Source organism: Durio zibethinus, chromosome 4 (genome assembly GCF_047325235.1).
Source record: "Durio zibethinus cultivar Kanyao isolate XHJ-2024 chromosome 4, ASM4732523v1, whole genome shotgun sequence".
Lineage (NCBI taxonomy): Eukaryota > Viridiplantae > Streptophyta > Magnoliopsida > Malvales > Malvaceae > Durio > Durio zibethinus.
In genome coordinates this window covers 1,818,069-1,838,449 of record NC_143165.1, presented here as the reverse complement: position 1 = coordinate 1,838,449, position 20,381 = coordinate 1,818,069, and the positions used below count along the sequence as shown (strand labels likewise).

General features: G+C 30.3%; 2 protein-coding genes across 4 annotated transcripts; one reads left to right on the top strand and one right to left on the bottom strand.

Annotated features, from left to right (window-relative positions):
- The first annotated feature begins 6,502 nt into the window (after positions 1–6,502).
- Positions 6,503–12,994, top strand: LOC111288470 (MACPF domain-containing protein At1g14780-like). Of its 3 annotated transcripts, none has more exons than XM_022879373.2 (7): positions 6,503–7,284; positions 8,520–8,758; positions 9,468–9,669; positions 9,755–9,832; positions 9,930–10,113; positions 10,922–11,088; positions 12,032–12,994. In XM_022879373.2, the coding sequence occupies exons 1-7, from the start codon at positions 7,036–7,038 to the stop codon at positions 12,722–12,724; spliced, it is 1,812 nt and encodes a 603-aa protein (XP_022735108.2). In that variant the 5' UTR covers positions 6,503–7,035; the 3' UTR covers positions 12,725–12,994. The 3 variants fall into 3 exon arrangements, with proteins under 3 accessions (XP_022735108.2, XP_022735109.2, XP_089615137.1); XM_022879374.2 differs by lacking the exon at positions 6,503–7,284 and adding an exon at positions 8,018–8,269; XM_089759011.1 differs by lacking the exon at positions 6,503–7,284 and adding an exon at positions 8,305–8,427.
- Positions 12,995–15,341: 2,347 nt separating this feature from the next.
- LOC111288046 (rho GDP-dissociation inhibitor 1-like) lies at positions 15,342–17,280 on the bottom strand. Its single transcript, XM_022878796.2, has 5 exons — positions 16,862–17,280; positions 16,690–16,756; positions 16,110–16,328; positions 15,754–15,878; positions 15,342–15,585 (listed from the first exon to the last, which is right to left on the bottom strand). The coding sequence occupies exons 1-5, from the start codon at positions 17,132–17,134 to the stop codon at positions 15,505–15,507; spliced, it is 765 nt and encodes a 254-aa protein (XP_022734531.1). The 5' UTR covers positions 17,135–17,280; the 3' UTR covers positions 15,342–15,504.
- Positions 17,281–20,381: the final 3,101 nt, after the last annotated feature.

The following is a 20,381-nucleotide window of genomic DNA, read 5'->3' as shown; positions in this document are numbered from 1 at the left end:
GATAAGTATTGAAGATTGAATAAATTTTGTTCAATATTGACTTTTAAATGATTTCTCAGTATGTAAACCCCTTACCAAAAAAATTATTTGTAAGTTTTTATGCAATATAGCCTTTGATCTTCATATATGATTAACGTAATTTCTTGATTTTGTAAAAAATCAAAGAATAACAATGGGACATTTGAGCCAAACAACAATATCACCATCGGACAACGAGAAAGGGATATACAAATGTGAAGTATGAGCTTGTATGTATTCACACACTTGTTTTATAGTCATTAATGCATATTTATGAATATTCATTTCATACATTTTGATTCTTTTATTACAGTAATTTAATAGGAATCAGCGAGCTCTAACATAAAAGTTTTCATATGGGATGTCTAGAAACAGAGACATTTATGGAAGGATAGATCATTTATAGATAAAGCAACCAAAAAAATAACAAAAAAGATTGTATGTATAACTATTTTTTTTAATATAATGTATGATTGGCATTGTGGTTGTATGCATGAGTGTATACTAGCTTGTATAGATTTATTGTTACAGCCCATCTTATTATTGTACTTTAGGATGATTATGCTACCAAAGTTTAATTTGGTGAACTAGCAACCTAGTATGGCGAAGATCCTTTGTCTTTAGCATTAGGCGCTAAAGAAAGGCCTGATCGAATTCGTAGGGTTGGTAAATTTATTTTGCAATCAAAGTTTTTTGGTAATCAATAGAAAACCTCACGAATGAGAAATGCATAATATAAAGCAATCATTGAGCAACAACAACAACAAATTGATGACCAGGAGCAATACCTCAATAAGCAATAACAAAGACTCGTTACTTTGGAGTTCATGTTGGTAGCAATACAGTATAACATACCAATACATTGGTCTAATAGCATCGTCTTTGTAGGAGAAGCTCCCGTTGCAAGTAAGAAAGTGAACCCATCTTCTGCTACTACCCAAGAAGTATGATATTGTTTATAATTTTAATATTAATTTGTTTATTATATTGATTGATTTGGTTTTAATACTTATATTTTATTAAATATTGTAACAGAATGTTTAAACTCATAGTATGACCCTTGCTCAGGCTTTCATGGATGAGTTATCTAAATATTTGTTGAAACATTTTTTTGGAGGAAACTTCATAATCATTGAGTCTGAGGAATGATTATTTGATAAACCATCATTTTTTTTTCTTGGTGTGGAGAAGGTTAAAGAATTTTGTAAACTGGATGAATTATTAGCTGTTGAGATTGTTGCTTATATGAGGTTAGTTATAAATAAAAATATGCACATTCAATATGTAGTAATCTATATTAGGTTGTAATACTAACTAGCAGTGTTGATTATTGTCGTGCAGCTTCCTATATAGAGAGCTTAAGGAGAGATAGTTGACCAATAGATTTAGATTCATTGACCCTAACTTCATTAGTGAGTAGAGTAAGACAGTCGCTTATCGTGCTAATCATTTGATCCTATGCATGAAAACATCGACTTATTATTATTTGCTCTCATATAATGCATAGTAAGCTATATTCCAACCTTAGTTACTCCAACCTTACCAAAATCTGATTTGATGCATAATCTGAGGATATCATTGTTATTATTTTGCAGTCGTCATTGGGTGCTTATTGTGATTGACACCAAATCCTTAATGTCATACTTACTTAATTTAGTTAATCTAATGGTGATGCTTAACACCGATATTCAAACTTTTATAAAGAGGTATTACATTTTATTATATTATATATCTTTTGTTTCTTTATAAGTAATTTTATTTATGTATTAAGTATTTTTTTCTTTTCAATTTAGGGTAATATCTACATTTGATAAGAAGATAAAGAAACTGAAATGGGTGTCATTACCTGATAAATGTGAAATATATTCTTTTATGCTAAGTTTGTGTAGATAAATATTTCCTAAACCCACTCAATTTAATTTTTAGATATCTCGTCAACTGGTAATACTGAATGTGGATATTATGTCCTTCGTTTTATGTAGGAGATAATGTTATATAATTTTATGACCACACCATTCAAGGTTAGTATAAATTTTATAAACTTGTTATATCTTTAAAAAAATAAAAAGGTACATTATGTTCTTATTTCTTAGCATTTACTTCTAATATGTTTTTTTAGTGGGAAAGTAAAGAAAGCTTTACTGAAGAAGAACTGGATAAAGTCCATAAAAAATGGTGTGATTATGTATTATCATTTATTAATGTTAATAAACCTTCAGGTTAGACATTGTTGGTTGAATGTAAATATATAAGGAACAAAGTGTTATAATGTTTTGAACATGCCATGTTGAATGGAAACTTTAAGTTTGTACATTGAGGTATTGGTTTAATATTATTGTTATACTTAATATGAATACACTATGTGTATTTAATAAATTATTGAGTACGATTATTTCAAAAAAGTATATTAATATGGCAACATTATCAGTTTTAATTTCTGATGTGTGGTCAATTTATTAAATACAACAATGTTCATTATATAAATTCCAAAATATAATTTGTAGTATCACATATAAAAACTAAATGTTTTCTGAGCATTAATATACAATTGACAGTAAACATTTTTTTGGCATAAACATACAATTGACTTAACATATACAATATCAAATATATTTTTTTGATGGGATTATTGAAAGTGTTTTTACCAAGAAAACGCCTTGAATCATCCATAATAAAAAATTTTGAAGGCATTTTTAACCAAAATCGACTTCAATAATCACCTCAAAAATTAATTGTATGGAATATTAAAGGCGTTTTGGGAAAAAAATGCCTTCAAGAATCCGTCACGCTTTTTTTGTATGAATTATTGAAGGAGTTTAAAAAAAAAACGTCTTAAATAATACTAACTAAAAATTAATTGAATGGATTATGAAGGGCATTTTTAACGGGTAACGCCTTGAATAATCCCTAACAAAATGTTATTGAAGGCGTTTCTAGATATAACCACCTTCAATAATCTGACCATCAAAATTTATCATTTGAAATATTAATGACATTTTTTTACCAAAACCACATTCAATAATCCCACCAAAAATTTATTATGTGAAATATTAAAGGCATTTTGGGCAAAAAATGCCTTCAAGAGTCCATCGAGTCTTTTTTGTATAAATTATTGAAGGCGTTTTAAAAAAATACCTTTAATAATACCAACTAAAAATTAATCAAATTGATTATGAAGGGCATTTTACTATGGATAACACCTTGAATAATCCATAACAAAATGTTATTGAAGGCGTTTCTAGATATAACCACTTTCAATAATCCTACCATTAAAATTTATCATCTAGAATATTAATGGCATTTTTTTACCAAAACCACATTTAATAATCCCACTAAAAATTTATTGTGTGGAATATTAAAGGCATTTTCGACAAAAAATGCCTTCAAGAATCCGTCAAGTCTTTTTTATATAAATTATTGAAGGCATTTTAAAAAAACACATTCAATAATACCAACTAAAAATTAATCGAATGGATTATAAAGGGCGTTTTCCAATGGATAACGCCTTGAATAATCCCTAACAAAATTTTATTGAAGGTGTTTATGGATATAACCGCCTTCAATAATCTTTAATAATCCGACCATTAAAAGTTATTATCTGGAATATTAAAAGCGTTTTAAGCCAAAAACGCCTTCAATCATCCATTCAAACTTTTGTCTATAGATTATTGATGACATTTTTGACAAAAACCACATTTAATAATCACAACAAAAATTTATTGATTGGAGTATAGAAGGCGAGTTCGACCAAAAACGTCTTCAAGAATCGGCTATATATATTTCTTATGGATTATTAAGGGCATTTCTCTACGAAAAACGCCTTCAATATTCTCTGCAAAATTTTTTGAAGCAATTGGTGAAGGCGTTTTTGCCAAAAAAACGCCTACAATAATCAATTACAAAAAATCTCTGCAAAAACTCAAAAAAAGTTAAACGGATGGATCGAACCTACAACCTTATGATTAACATCTGTACGATCCAAACATTTTGATATGATATTTATTGAAGGTGTTTTTTTAACAAAAACGATTTCAATAAGCCTGTGAAATTTTTTAGTCTAATTATTAAAGGCATTTCTTTTAGAAAACATTTTCAATAATCTCATACAATTTTTTATTAGGTGATTATTGAAGGCGTTGTCTATAAAAAATACACCTTTAGTATTCACTGAAAATTTTAAAGTAGGATTATTCAAGGCGTTTTAGTCGAGAAATGTTGCTGATATCAAGTCTTTGGTGGCGTTTATAAGTAACAATATCATTATTTGAATATTTAATGGCGTTTTGATAATAAACACTTTAAATTTTATAAAATTATGGAAGCTAACGACGTTTGTAAATGAATGGCCGCAACAAAACTATCGCTAATACGCCATTTTCTTGTAATGGTGATCAAAGCATAATGTAACTAAAGAAGGGAAGAAGAAATAACCACTATATATATTTAGGATTAGAGTTAAGTATTATATTAATATTTTTATTATAATTTAAGAATCATTTGAGATTTGAGATTTGAGATTATCCTTGAAAGGAAAATTAGAAGCCCATGGTGTCTTAGGAACTAAAAATTGTCTCTTCTTGATTATTTGTTGGTGAAATGTATGTTTTGAGAAGGAATTGTCAATTTTCTTGGCTGAATCATTGTGAATGGATCAGTTGAATATGAACAGGCTGTGTCTTGTTTAGTTGTTTTTAACGAGGTTTAGGTTTCTAGGTCAGGTGATGATAGTGGAGATTTCAAATGGGATTTAGTGTTTTCGATTAAATCGATTTTCATTCACTTGTCCCTTTCTATGTGGATTGGAAGAGTGGTAGAGAGCAGTATGATCCATGCTGTTCATTGCTTTATGCTTTGTTGTTTTCACTAATATTTGATTTTATTTAAGAAAATATAAAATTTTTTATGTGGTTATGAAAACGTAAGATAATTTAATTAAAAAAATAATTTTTGTTTGTAAATGAAATAAATAATAAATTTTATTTTTTAATTTTAGAAAATTAAAAAAATAATATGATTCAAAAATGTTATTGAGGGTAAAATTTTTTTTTACTTTCTAACAATACTTAAAAGTGAGTGTGGTTTCGAATTCACTATTATTATTATTATTATTATTGTTTAAAATGTAAACTTTTTTATTTGAGAGAAATTTTCAGCAAAATTAGGGAATCCATAACATTAATCTTGGTAAGGTACGGAGCATAATGCTCTAACTTAAGGGGAGCCTTTTATTTTTATTTTTTTTATTTTTTCAGTTTTTTTTATTTTTTCCCAATTTTTCTATATTATTATGTTTTGTCTATTTTTCTTCTTTTTCTTTTTTTTTCAAAATTTTTTATATTAGTAATTAAAATTTGTTAATATAGGATGCGGCTTAAGGGTGCCACATGGCACATTCTGGCCTTTCTTTACTTTTACTTTTTTATTTTTTATATTTAATTTTTAAAAAATATCAAAAAATAAATAAATATTTTTTAAAGTTTTTATTTTTTTTGTGTGGAGTTATTTATATCAAAATTTTCTTTTTTTTACTTTTTTAAAAAAATATTTAATAAATATTTTTTATTTTAAATTTTGTGTAGGAGCTACTTGATTCCAATAGTATATCACTTTGTTTTTTTTTTACTTTTCATTTTTATATATTTAATGAATAATTTTTATGTTTTAATTTGTTATGATACTCACTTAATATCAAGGTTATGTTACATGTTAAGTTATTTGATTTTTTTTATATTTTATATTTAATAAATATTTTATATATTTTTAAACATTTTAAATATTATATCTATATGATATTATTATTAAAAAAAATTTTGTTATCTTTTTTAAATTACTAATTAAAAAATAGATATTAGTAGAGGTATTTATGTCACATTCAAATATATCTTTTTTAATCTTTTTTAGTGTTTTCTAAATTAATGATATAAATATTTTAAAAAATGTTCATCATTGTTAGTGTCGCATAATAATTTAAATTTTATTTATTTTTTTAACGTCGTTGAGGTATATATAAAAATATATATTTTATAATTATTTTAATTATATATATGTATTATATTCATAAAATTATTATTTAATATTTTATTTTAAAAAATTAATATTTTAAATTCAATAATGTTCATGTGACATTTTTTATGACCTCTTTTTTTTGTTTTAATTTTTTTACTTTTTTCATTTTTTATTGTATACAATTTTTTGTTTTTGATTTTTATTTTTTATTAGATATATTTTAAGAAAATAGTAAGTTAATTTAGGTATTTATACGTCATCCTTTTTTAATTTTTTTAACTTCTATTTTTTAAAATTAAATAAAATTTCTAAAAAAAATAAAAATAAGGGTATTTCACCTAATAGATTATGAAAACTGGACGTATAGATTAACTCAAATAACAACAAAATAAGGACAAACCAACCAGTATAGATTTTCCAAAGAAACAAAAAAACATAGAAAAACATCCGATTTGATCAAAGAGCAAAGAAAAGAATAGAAAAAAAAAAAGCAGTAGGTAAGCAGTAGGTCATCAAGGTTGACTTTGAAAAGGTTAGGTTTCATGGTGTCAACACCACGTGGTCCCACTTATTCAACTCCACGCCTCCCTCAAGCGCCAAAATCCCTTCTTCTATGGCCAGTTTTCTTCCATTTTCTACTCCATTAGTCAAACATGTCTGAATTGTATAACAAATAAATGCCAGAAAAATACTCTTCATACCAACTTTCCTTCTTCCTGGAAGTTGCCTTTCTTCTGTTTTTCACGTTGGATCAAATCCGACAACCATAATAAAAATGCAGAAAAACCCTGATTTTCAACCACCAAACGTCTCTTCTTTGTCAACCCAAACTGATATAAATATAATCTGTCTTTTCTTTATAATACCTGTCTATAATGGTCTATAATAATAAAGGTGGTGGTCCAATTTTGTACTGCTACTCTTCCTTTCTCCAAAAAAAAAAAAAAATCAACCCAAAGCTCCAATTCTGCAGTTGCTGCTTTGAGCTAGGGGAGTATAGGAGAAACAAGTATGGTTATGGAGGAAACTGAGAAGCCAATAGAGGTAAGGGCTATGGAAGCTTTGGGAAAAGGCTTTGATATAAGTGGAGATTTCAGGTTGAAATATGCTAAAGGGACAAGGTTGGTGGTGCTTGATGAAACCAATAAAAGAGACATTGTATTCCCAGGTGCTTTTACTATCAATGGTGTTTCTCAAGATATTCGTCTTGATAAAGGCGATCGTATTCGATTCAAATCCGATGTTCTTGAATTCAATCAGGTTTGTTTTTTTTTTTTTTTTTTTCTTTCTACCTTCTGTTTTCCTTATTAAACGATATGGGATTTTTTATGTGTTCAAAACTATAATTAAGATGTTATTTTGGATACCTGATTCAGAATTTTTTCTCAAACTTGATTTCCATCAGTTCCCTAATTGACCCATGTATCCGTTTTTGTTGTGTATTTTCATAGTTCATTTTGTGGGCAAAAAAAGAGCTAATACTAGTGTAAAATGGCCAACTTGTATAACTAAAAACTGTCATAAGGCTATTTGCAGCTGGAAAAGTATAACTTTTGACTAGGGAAATGCTAATGAGTTCCTGAAATCCTTAACTAGTGTGGTTAGCAAAGGTGATATTTATGGAAAATTTTTTCTTTGGATTTAAAGTATATATTTTTGGGAGTTCAGCTCGTTTGGTTGATGCAGTTATCCAATTCCTTTTCTTATTCTAAGCTGCGGCTTCCTTGGTAAAAAAAAAGAAGTATATATTTTTAAAAATAGTTCCATACTTTGTGTTTTATAGGCATTCGTTACCAAAATTTTTTTGGTGAATGAGAGAGCCTTGGGAATACTGAGGATGAAAAGCAACCTTTATGTTACGTGTGGATAGACTTGTTTGTTCAACTCTTTTGACTTATGTTACATGTGGATAGACTTGTTTATTCAATTCTTTTGACTAGGGGCACCTTTTATGCAGCTTCAAAGTTTTAGAGTTGGAAAAGAAAGCTAGTTTAGATGCATAATTGGATTTGCATTTAATGGTATTTTCTTAAGTTGGAAAGGAAATCTGGGTTGTATTTGCATGGATTATTAGATTTTTCTTTAACAATTCTTCTACACCCCTACATGTGAAGAAGGTGGGAAGGGGCTAATTGAATTCATGGAACTTTCACTATTTGAAATTTCTCTCTTCCTCTGGACTGATATTTGACTTCAAGTAGGAAAGAAGCAGAGATACCGAAGGATGGATTTGTATGATAGCCCTGTATGTCTTATAAATGGTTTTCCCCTGTCCTGTTTTCTCTACGCTCTGCTATAAAAATAAGCAACAAGCTTATTATGATCAAATTTTTGGGATAACTCAACTTTTTGAAAGTCTGGAGCTCAGTCAAGAGTTCATCCCTAGTGAATTCTCTGTTACTGGTTAAGAGCCTTACACGCATTTGAGCAAATTTATTTGGTGCTGTATTGATGTTGTACCTTATCGTTGCTCTTGAATCTTACTTGTCTTGCAGATGTCTGAGTTACTCAATCAGAAGTACTCAATACAAGGAAAAGTTCCTTCAGGCTATCTTAACACTATTTTTGATTTGAGTGGAGACTGGCTTCATGATGCTGCAGACACAAAAAATCTTGCTTTTGATGGTTACTTTATTTCATTGTATCATTTACACCTTACATCATCTCCACTCGTACTGCATGACAGAGTTAAGAAGTCTGTTCCACCTCACTGGGATCCAGCAGCGTTGTCTAGGTAGCTTTTCAATATATTATTTGTGCAATTTCTTGGCATTAAGAATCATTATATATCAATGAGAGGTCATATGGATTATGTGGAGGCTGTTTCCATGAATGAAAACTATTAAGAAATAATACTGTCAACTGTATGTTATACACACTTGCCTATTAAAGGAAATATATTACTGGTTATGCAGAATTAAACGTGGTTCTCAACTGCTTGGTTGATCATGTGGCTGTATGCTGGAAAAAAATATTGTAAAAACAATTATGTCTGAGATGATGAAGGAGCTGTAGTACTTGTTTTTAACTTTCTTGTGCAATGCATTTTGGTTTTGATAATGTTACTTTCTCACTGTTTTGCTCTCAAAGTAGTAGAATCCTTTTGAATGGATTAGATTGAACATGCTTGCGTTCTATCATCTTTTACGTATAACCAATTGTGACATAATTGTGCTTCCATTGCAAATGTCCGATTTACCTAGTTCGAAATTTTCAATTCTGGGGTTGGGGCAATCCTTACACGCACACAAACAAATATGTGTCTATATGTATAGAATTTCCCACTGACTAAGTTTTCTGTCATAGTGTTTTATCTGTGATGTATCTAAATTTGCAAAATTCGGATGGCGGGGAGCACAAGAATCATTTTGGTTACTTGGAATCTATTAATATCATTATTATTGGTTTCATGCAGTACATATCTAATAAATTGTACTAGGCAGGTTCATCCAGACATATGGGACACACATAATAGTTGGCATGGCTATCGGAGGTCAAGATTTAATATGTGTCAGACAGAATTATTCCTCTAGAATTCCTCCTTCTGAGCTCAGAGGGTACTTGGAGGATCTTGGAGATGTTATGTTTTCAGATGGGCAAAGCCCTTCATTACTACAGAGAAAAAAAAGAGATGTCAAACAAAAAGTATTAGCACCTAATTAAAATTTAAGGGATCTTTCTTTTTCTTTTAAACACCAATATTGCTTCTAAATGCCATTTATTTATGTAGGTGCCCGAGGTCTTTAATTGCATTTTGCAATCAAACACCATGCAGTTGGCCAGCATTGCAGAAACATCAAGCAGAGATGTGAGTCTAAAACTTTAGTCTTACTCTGTATTTTTTTTTCTAAATAATCATTACAATCCATGAATTATTTCTTTCCCTTTGTTTTCAACTAAATCAGGGACTCACTATCATTTGTTCAAAAAGAGGAGGAAATGTGTTATTGCATAGTCACTCCAACTGGCTCCAGACAGTGCCTGCTAAACCAGAAGGAATTTTGTTCAAGTTTGTACCAATTACTTCTCTTCTGACTGGGATTCCAGGAAGTGGGTATCTCAGTCATGCGATCAACTTGTATCTTCGTTGTAAGTATTGCTGTGCCGAACTTATGGAGAGAACTTTAATTTGGAGATTATGCTTGAAATATGATTTTGAAGATGATTGAAATCCTTCCCTAGTATAAATATAACTTGACTAGGGTAACAGTTTGGTGGCAAAACTGGGATATCTTTATACGTTTTTGGTAGGAAAGAAAAAAAATGAATCTCACAAAAAATTGGATTTATTTAAAATTCCTTATTCTAAATAAATATTCCAAAAGACATAATTATGTGTTCAAAATCAATAGAAACACTTGTTTGACTACCTTCTTTTGCACTCATTTATATTTTGTAATTTTGAAGTTTGAGGTATGTTTGGTTGGTGAAAAAGTGCTTCAAGATCCAATGGAAGCAAATTCTCTTTTCAACTTGATTTTATTCTGTTTGCATTTTTATTTAATTTTACTTTTCAAATCAGTTGGCTATCAAAGGCCACATGAAGATTTGAGGGAGAGATTTACCCTCTGTTATGTCCCCTTTGGAAAAGTACGTGACATATCCCCGTGTCTGAACTGAATCTGACATGTAATTGCCATTTCAAGAAGTTTAGCAGAAAAACATGAATGTGTTAAACATTTTACTTGATTGCACAAAAGTTAAAAGTACAGGGAACTTCTTTTAGTTCAAGCTGAGGGAACATGAAATATTTGGCCTGAGTACTGGGCTGTTGGAGGACTTTAGCCTTGTTATTCTTTTTAACAACCATTTTACAAGTAATTTAATCCTATCATACTCTTCTAATTTTCTATTTATGTGATAGTAAAGTTCTTTTTCTCTCTGAATCTGCATGCAGACAAGCCTGCTCCAGAGGATTTACGGTATTTCTTGGAGTTTCAAGTTCCACGACAATGGGCACCTATGTTCTGTGAGCTGCCACTTTGGCATCATAGGAAATATGCTTCTTGCTCTTCCCTGAAATTTTCTTTCATGGGTCCTAAGATGTACGTTAGCTTTACGCAGGTAGTCAAACAGCATATAAAGCATTATTTTACAGTAGTCAGCTTATCAGCGTTTTGCATCAACACATTGTCTTGTGATCTGCTTCATTATGTTTTTATTTTCATCTAAAACCAAAGACTCATAAGATCCAAAATGAATGATTTCTGAAGTCAAGGGGAAATTGCACTAATGCTTACCTTTTATGTTCTTGTTGTAAGCAATGAACTAGATAATTTAAAATCTTATGACAGTACCTGAACCCAACTCAACTAAAATTCTATGAACAACATGCTAGCGCAGACAATCCTAAAGGTAAGATTAATATCACTGTAAGTTTTGCTTGAAAACTGTACGAGTGTGGCAAGTATGGCTTGTACTTGTATAGTATTAACATCGGTCGGGTTGTAGGAGTTTTGATGTAGTCACCTTATTATAATTAACATGCCATTTTTTTTTTTTTTGTCAAAGTGTGTAGTAGAAAGTGGAGTTGAGTTACTACTCTTGGAAAGTGGAAATTGTGTTGAATTTTTTATTGTTAACAACAGATACAACTTTACTATTTAAAATGTCACTTTTTCCATGGTCAAATTGTAAGGTAGTCTGGTAGAAGATGGAGGTTGAGTTACCACTTCTGGAAGTGGACGTTGACGTTGAATTGAACATGTTTGTTGTTAACAACTAACAACAAACACACTTCACTATTCTTGAGGACAAAAAATATTTTAAATATAAACTTTTGGTGAACTGGCTTTGCTTGCCTAACATGTTTGTCTATAGTTTTACCTTTCTAGTCCATGCATATAGGTACATGTAGGCATGTATGTATAGGTTTAAATTGCTTGATCCCTCGGAGTTGTTATCAAATTTCATCCTATATTTATTTATTTATATATTTTTTGAGATAGATTTTGCAGTCATGTTTCATCCTATTCTGTTGTTACTATAAATATTCTTGACAATTCAGGTTTCAAGTGATCTAAAACCAGCAGTTGGCCTCCGCTTGTATTTGGAAGGAAAGAAATGCAACCGATTGGCGTTACATGTGCAGCATCTCTCAAGTCTTCCAAATATAATGACATTGACATCAGGCAGACCATGCCAATGGCGAGGTTCAGATGACTATAACTCCAGTGATCAATTTTTAGAGCCAGTCAGGTGGAAGAGATACTCGAATGTGTGCACATCTGTTGTTAAGCATGATCCTAACTGGTTGCAAGAAGTTTCAAGTGGTGTTTTTATTGTAACTGGTGCACAGCTCCTTAGCAAAGGGAAGTGGCCAAAGACAGTTTTGCATCTTCGTCTGCTTTTCACCCATATACCCAACTGCACAATCAGGAAGACAGAGTGGGCAGCTGCACCTCAAACTTCTCGTAAGGCCAGTTTTCTTACAAATCTAAGCACAACTTTTTCTTTCACTCAACGGATGGTCACTGGACAACAAAAGCAGGCGTCAACTGCACTTAATTCAGGCATATATCCGGAAGGTCCACCTGCACCAATTCGCTCCAAAAAACTACTAAAATATTTAGATATATCCGACGTTGTGCGCGGTCCACACGATGCTCCGGGACATTGGTTGGTAACTGCAGCTAAGCTAGTCAATGAGGGTGGTAAGATTAGCTTGCAAGTGAAATTTGCATTGTTGGACTATCCATGAATTTCAGCTTCTGTTTCATAAAGAGAGTGAGATTGATACATTTTATCATATAAGGTTGAGTTGAATTGGTTTTTCTTTTATTCCTTTGTACAAGTGGAGAGTGCTATAGCATGAATGTGTTACCCAAATTCTTACCCTTCCAACCACACGAGCTGCACCCGAAATGGTAAATTCGAGTGTTGCCATTGGTTTATTTGTTTTTGTTTTTCTTCTTTCTTCTTTTTGAGCAAAAGAAACCATTTAGTTCTTTCGGAGAGTTCCGTTTTTGTAGCCCGAGTGTTCAGATTTATACTAGAAGCATGCCATCATTTTGTACATAGGAAAAATTTTTTGATTACATGTGATTTTGAGCTACACAATAGAAGACCTTTCATCCCATAAACTCGGATCCGAGACGCTCAAGTTGGATTCTCACGTTCCCATCGCTGGGGTGTCTCTTAAAAGAGTACAATTGCTGGGTGTCCTCTAAAAATTGTACAGAGAAAACATGTAAGTTCATAAATAAGTATAAACCTACCCATCTTTTAGGAATATTTTTTTTTAGTAAATGAGGACGTAATTTAGAGATAGGGAAAGAAATTTAAAATGTTGATATTTGAATCTCATACTTGAGGGTGTAATTAATTGAATTAAATCGATATATTATTAGGTTCAAACTCAATTTAACTTGAAATTTGATTTTAATTTGTTCGAGCTTTATTTTTTGTGTTCCATCTCGACTCATAATTTAATTCAATTGCTCAAATTTAAATTAGTAGACTACATCAATTAGGTTGGGTAAAATTATAAATATTGATATTAAACATTATATTTTTCTTATTTACTTACAAATATATTAAAAATAAAAATTTAATTAAACTCATAAGCCTCTCAAGTCGGTTATTAAACTATTTGAACTTGACTCAACTCGTTACTCGAGTATCTCAAGCTCAACTTGATAATAAATAAATTGAGTTCGAATTTTTTTCTACGTTAAGTTCGAATATCTCATGTATAGTTTGATTTTTTTATATTTATACCTAAATCTAGTGGAGGTCATCCACATCTTAAAAATGATTATATAAACTAATGAAATCAAGTCTTGGATTTCTCTCAGGATTCTCTTTGATAAATAATCTAGCCCTATACCTAATCATGTAATCCCGATCATTGCAAAAAAGAAAAAAAAAATGATCACAAAATGAAAAGTTCCTTTATAGTTGATTCTTACTCCTCGTTCTTTTTCTTTCTTCCTTGCTTAAATTAAGCAGCAATTAAGGTGAAGGCAAACAAAAAGTGTAATTATATTGGGCATGGGTGTAATGATCAGAAGAGGCGGGGATGTGGAAATTAAAGCTCAGTTTCAAACAGCGTTGATTCAGCTGAGATTGATAATATTGCAGGGAAAAGAAACAACATTTGCAGAGCATGGGAGCCAAGCGACATCATAAAGATAGAGAGGAAAGTAGGGACTCTGAGAAATTATCATGGAATCTGATAATGTGAGGAATCAACAGCATAGTGAAAAAGAGTACTAAGAAACTCAAAGCTTAGTTGAATTCATTTATACAGATTGAGAGCTTGAGTAAAGGTGAAAAGGTTAGTAACTCCTCTCACTTTTGTTAGTAGCTGCTCTCATAGCAAGAAAATCCGTTATTTGATTAATTTTGCTGTACAAAACTCCAAATTGAATAGATTTAAAGATTTATATATTTGTATTATATAAAATATTAAAATTTATATATTTATATAATATTTTATATGAAAATTATTTATTAAAATTTGTATTAATATGAAAATATAATTTTTTTTTATTTTGCTAAATTTATATAAGATTATTGTTAAAATTTTAAATTATATTATTTTTATATCATATTTATTTCATATCATTATATTATGTTTTAAATTATTAAATTTAATATTAATCTTATAAAATTCTATCACTAGCTTCTCACAGTCATGTAAAAATATATAAATTTTACTCATATCTTTTCGTAAATTTTTAACATGTAAGAATATAAAAGATAAGGTGATCTCTTTTTCAACCTTTCTCCATATGTTTTATTCCATGTCCAAGATGATTGAAGACAATTTGTGAAACTTCGCTTTATTATTTCACCATAGTAAGTCTACTAGCCATGAAATTGCATGTGACAATCACTTTAGTACAAACGCTTTTGGACCACTAAATAAATTATCGTTTACTTTGCAACAGAAGGCATACCCAAAAAAAAGAAAAAAAAGGTTAAAGGCAGGTCCACGTTTCTGTTAAATCATGGCACATGGTGTCCATTTCCACGTCATTTTCATTCCCACAAAGTTAATAATTTCACCTATTGTTAGGTGCAAGTTGCTCTGGAGGGACTTTTTACGTAGGGTTAATATAATATATAATTCTTAAATTATAATGATATATTTAATATAATATTTAAAATTTAAAATTTTTTAATATAATATTTAAATTATAAATTTATTATTTAATATAATATTTAAAGAATTATTGTATAATTAATTAATAAATTTATAATTTAAATATTATGTTAAAAATTTTTAAAATTTATAATTTTATTAAATCTTTTTATATAATTTAAGAGTTATTTATAATATTATTCTTTTTACGTAAAAGTTGCAACCTTAATTGAAGGGAATAAGGGGGCATGATATGTAGATTGACAGAAATAAAAGCAAGGCAAAAGTAACACGAAATTGAAAGTACAAGGAAATTGGTAAAGAAAAAAAAAAATGAAGCACAAACACTTTGATGGAATAAAAAAAAAAAAAAAAGTTGTAGATAAGGCGTTTCAAGGACGAGATGGCCAGTTCTTCTGTATTTCGAAGTGGTAACTCACATCCAAATAGGCTTTGCCATCATCATCTACAAACTGCATAAACAAATTAAAAAACGCCATCAAAAGAAAATTTCAATAATTATTTAGATTTTATTTTACTATTTGTTGTCGTATTTAAATGCCAAAGTAAAAGAGTATGTCAAAAAGTTAATGACCAAATACAGCTCAAATTTGTAGTTAACATTATTAGTTAAAATTTACCTTGGTTCTTGCCGAGTACGTGCCTCTAGCTAGCAAGCCTGAAGGGGTAGTTTCTTCTTCCAATTCATATGTGTAAGGTTCTTTCTGAGGGCTAAATGTTCCCAACATCAGTTTTGTGTTGTCCACTGCCCAATTGTTTCATTAATATATCAGGATTACAATGAGAAATGAAACTCAATCATGTCTTTTAATTTCGGATGAAGTGAGATTTGAATCCGACTCTTTGAGTATGAGTAGATGATACATGCACTTATTATTGAATCAAACGTATGCATTTACTCGATCATGTATTTTAAGTAGTTAATGAATCCATAAAAAAATTAATCACATTTAGGTTAATTTTAATCTTTCTGTACCTCTAACACCAGTTTTCCAGACAGTGTTTGTGTACTTTAGTCCGGAGACAATGTTGTTGGAGACACTGAAGGAGAATTTAAGGCGATACTGGCTTCCTTCCCTTAGTATAAACAGACAGCTCTTAGGCTTGGAAGCAAATGGAATTGGCAAGATAATGTCTGGTCGGCCCGGACATAGGATTGAAAGGCTTAGTATCTTAACTTCTGGTTCCTTGCTCTCTGTGTTCAAGAGACAAGTTTAGTTTCCATGTTCTAAAATTAAAATTCATATAAACTAGTGTGTTTTATCCAATTAAGTAAATTTGGTAATTCTAAATATAATATGATGACATGAAAAAAATAATAATAATAAAATCTAAAATTTTAGCAAAAAATTGTATATAGGTTTGATAAAAACAAATGAATATTAATATAAATTGTGATATAATAATTTTTATAATTTATATTTGTACGAAATAAACAGGGCTATACGAATTGTATATATAAATTTAAGGTAAGTTTTTCTCCAATTCCTAGAAAAAAATACCAAAACTATGCAATGGAAATGTGTAGTAGAACTCGTGTAAGAAAAGAAAACTACCTCCAACTGCAGACATATCAACACTCCCAAGAAGCTGTTCTTTCCATCTCCTTAAACTTTCATCATCCTTGAAAAACAAAAAGGTAATAATAAAAAAAAAATCAAACAAGAAATACCCAGAGCCAGTTTTTGGGTACAAAATCAAAGAACTGATAGTTTCATGCAAATGTACCTTGTCCTTTTCAAGCTGCTCTTTGAGTGAAAACTGAGGACCAAGGTCCAACTCCTTCTCAGAATTCAGCTTGGCATCATCTTCTTCATCATGCTTACTCTCATTGTGATCATCATCATCATCACCATGATCTTCATGGTGACCTTTGTTCTCAGCTTCGTCAACAAACTTCTTGTTCTTGTTATTGTTTTCTCTCAACTCTTCATTTTTTGTTTCATTTTTGTTGAAACCAATTTCTTTGGATGCTGAGAAAGTTCCTACTGCAGCTGACATCTTTTTTCTTCTTTCTTTTTTCCCCTATGAACCTACCTCTAAGGGAAGCAGTTATGAATTGTAGGAGTTAAAAGGGAAGCTTCACATTTAAAGTTGGTTTGTGGGCTTGAAACTGTACAAAATTTAGATGATTTTAACAAAAAACTTTTGGATGCAAGCTAATATTTTCTTTTATCCATTTTAACGGGAAACGTGGCTTGGATAAGTGACATGAAACCAGACAGGAAAGACAGTTGGAACTAAAAGGATGGTTATTAAAAGTATGCAGTAGAAATTTCTATAGTTGGGGCAGTTGAGATAAAAGTTTGCCGTAAGGTCTTTCTTGACAATTCTGGTATTTATATATGTCTATTTTATGTTAAACAAGTATAAAATTTAAAAATTATTATCACAGTTTATATAAATACATAAAACAAAAAATATATTTTTTTAAATTTTTATCATACTTATATATAATTTTTGTTAAAAATTTAAATTATATTATTTTCATATCTGATCGTGTTATTATTTAAAATTATCATATGTAAATCTTAGCTTCTTCAAATTTTGCTCTTTAGCCCTTTCAACTTAGCAGCATCAATGGTACTTGAGAGTTCCGATATAATAATTGTGGGCTTGGACCAGTGGTTAGGCTTTTGGGTTCGAGCCATTCCCTTGAGGTGAGGTGGGCTTTAGCACAATGGTTAGGTTGGCTTGAACAAACATATTTGAGCCTGGCCCGAGTTCGGAAACATTCATAAATGCTTGCTTGGAAACTTCCCTCCTACCAAACATAAGAAATCATCTAATCAAGAAATGAATCCATTAGTACATCCCATCAACATTTAATTCATCCTAGAGTTTTCAAGTTTTTATCTTTGATTTCATTTCTTGGGTTCATAGAGCATAGCCACGAAGGAATCAACATGAAAATTTTAAAGTACAAGAGTTTACAAATTTATCGGACTTGGATTAAGTGCTTATGTCACACCAAAGGCTTCAAAATTTGCAGCGACGTCTTCAAATAATAGAACATGAATTACCTAACATATTTGCAGTACCACAAGATCTATCCTTTGTCTTTTGGCCTCCATCTACAATTATTGTAGTCTATTACATGTAGTATGCGAACATAGGTAGCTCAAAACCGCATCTATACAGGTTACGTATAGCATGGAATGCTTTAAACTGCAAATCCATGCTTACATTGCCAAAGATCAAAGCTTTTCAGTTTCCATGTCGATGACAAACTTACAAGGTTGCGCACCTGATAGGTGAAACCATGGAAGCCATTACTGGGCATGTCTGAACCACATGGATATCTTTTCCTAGAACACACCTTCAACATCCTGTGGGCAGCCAGATTTCCACTCGAGGAAAAATGCAACAGCGAATCGACGCTGACCTGACTAAGCTGGTGATGGAATATCGGCTCAACTCAATGTTCTTTCTTTTTTTTTTTTTTTTTTGCGGTAGTCTACCGTCAAATGGATTACTTCCCCATCAGCAGGATCTGCACCTGATGCTACCATCTCCTCACTGAGCTACTGTTCGCACAAGCCCATTGAACTTCCCAGAACGTACACGCGAGGGTGTGCCCCTGTTTCCTGATGCCAGGTTTTCACCATGCCCTGCTGCAATCTCAGCGTCAACATGGTTATGGTCATGACCTGTTGGGCTGAGTGTGTGGAGTACAAATGAAAGATTAGCTGGCAACCCTTGGTCACTGTAAACTGACATGCAGAAACAAAAAGAAAAAAAACTGAAGAAATTAGACAAAATGACAATATATGAATGTACAATTTATAAGATAGAAGATTAATCAAAGTCCATACAACCGATACAAAATGAATTTGTTAAACGATTAGAAGGGAAACTATTAAACAAATATAGTATCTTTGTATTATACACTACAGCCTTTATCATTCACAATAAGAAAAAAGATCTTGTTGAACATTATTCACATACAATACTTCTTATGACTGAAGACTCGTTTTGGTGTCGGGGGACAGAGTGGACATGGTGAAGGAGCTGTTAGAAAAAATAAATAAGAGAAGATAAATAATAAAAAAGAATTTTAGCTATAAGGTGTGAAAAACGCTTTTTTAAAAGTAATTATGCTTTTAAGATATAACAAAGTTTCAAACTCTTTAATCAAAAGCAATGAAAATAGTTATACTGAAAGATTTATTTATAATGAATGAGCATATATAAACTTTTATTCAGATGATTATGACTTTCTATATAATCATGACCTTTACGAATAATAATTTATTTATATTCAAATAATTATGACAGTTTGTCATATGAATATTATTTATGTTTAAATATAATTATTTAAAATATAAATAAAATTATTACAAAAATTAATTTTATTCATCAATAACTAAATCTTTCTATCCAATGTGGGATGCACCACTTTCTAAACTACAACAATTTTTCACTTGTTTGGAATGTTGGTGCTTAAATTTTACTTTTCACAAAAATAAATATTATGAATACAAGAAGGTTTCTCTTGATTTAAACCTTTAATTAGCATATATATATATCATAGAATTCTAACAAAGTTGATAGTGTCTGTAAATTAAACCTCAACTTCTAGTGTTAGAATTTAAGATATAACATACATAATACTTATTTATTCTTCTATCAGAAGTTTATAACCATTTTTAGCACTATTATGGCCATGTACTTATCCTATTCATAAACATTTATAAGAGATATCACAATTCTTTTCATTAAAATGGCACCACTTCTATGTTTATATATGTAGAGTTTTCATTATGTCTCTATTGTTTTAGACATTTAAAACTCCATTAAAAGTATAAAAACTTATTTTCCTTTCGTAATGGATCATACTAGTTTCTAAAATTTAAATGAATTTTACTAGTGTTTTATAGACACATAACAATAACTTATTTTTACCTATCAAACTTTGTAATTAGAGGTTTCTAATTCAAAGTTGGGTTCCCATTATCAATGTCTAATAGTAAGGGTTTAAATCCATTCTACTTGTAGTACTACTAATCAAATATTTTGAAATTTAATTTTTTTTTATGGTAATTACCCTCACTTGAGATTGAATCTCTAACATAATCATTTCAAGCTAATATGTCCAAACTTTTCATTTTGCATATCATTTATATGCTCCAGACATTGTTGCCTCATTCTTATCATTTTAAGAAATAATTGATTTTAGTTGTGGCCATAACTCTATATTTATTAATTTCAACCATTCTATTTCCACACTTTTTACATTTTTAATACA

What these genes read in the sequence shown, in the direction of transcription:
- LOC111288470 (XM_022879373.2), top strand. Translation starts at nt 7,036, where the DNA reads ATGGTTATGGAGGAAACTGAGAAGCCAATAGAGGTAAGGGCTATGGAA. An exon ending in ATGTTCTTGAATTCAATCAG is followed by an intron (nt 7,285 to 8,519) that starts GTTTGTTTTTTT and finishes CTTGTCTTGCAG; the next exon opens with ATGTCTGAGTTACTCAATCA. An exon ending in CAGAAACATCAAGCAGAGAT is followed by an intron (nt 9,833 to 9,929) that starts GTGAGTCTAAAA and finishes CAACTAAATCAG; the next exon opens with GGACTCACTATCATTTGTTC.
- LOC111288046 (XM_022878796.2), bottom strand. Translation starts at nt 17,134, where the DNA reads ATGTCAGCTGCAGTAGGAACTTTCTCAGCATCCAAAGAAATTGGTTTC. An exon ending in AGCAGCTTGAAAAGGACAAG is followed by an intron (nt 16,757 to 16,861) that starts GTACATTTGCAT and finishes TTGTTTTTCAAG; the next exon opens with GATGATGAAAGTTTAAGGAG. An exon ending in TGATATGTCTGCAGTTGGAG is followed by an intron (nt 16,329 to 16,689) that starts GTAGTTTTCTTT and finishes TCTTGAACACAG; the next exon opens with AGAGCAAGGAACCAGAAGTT.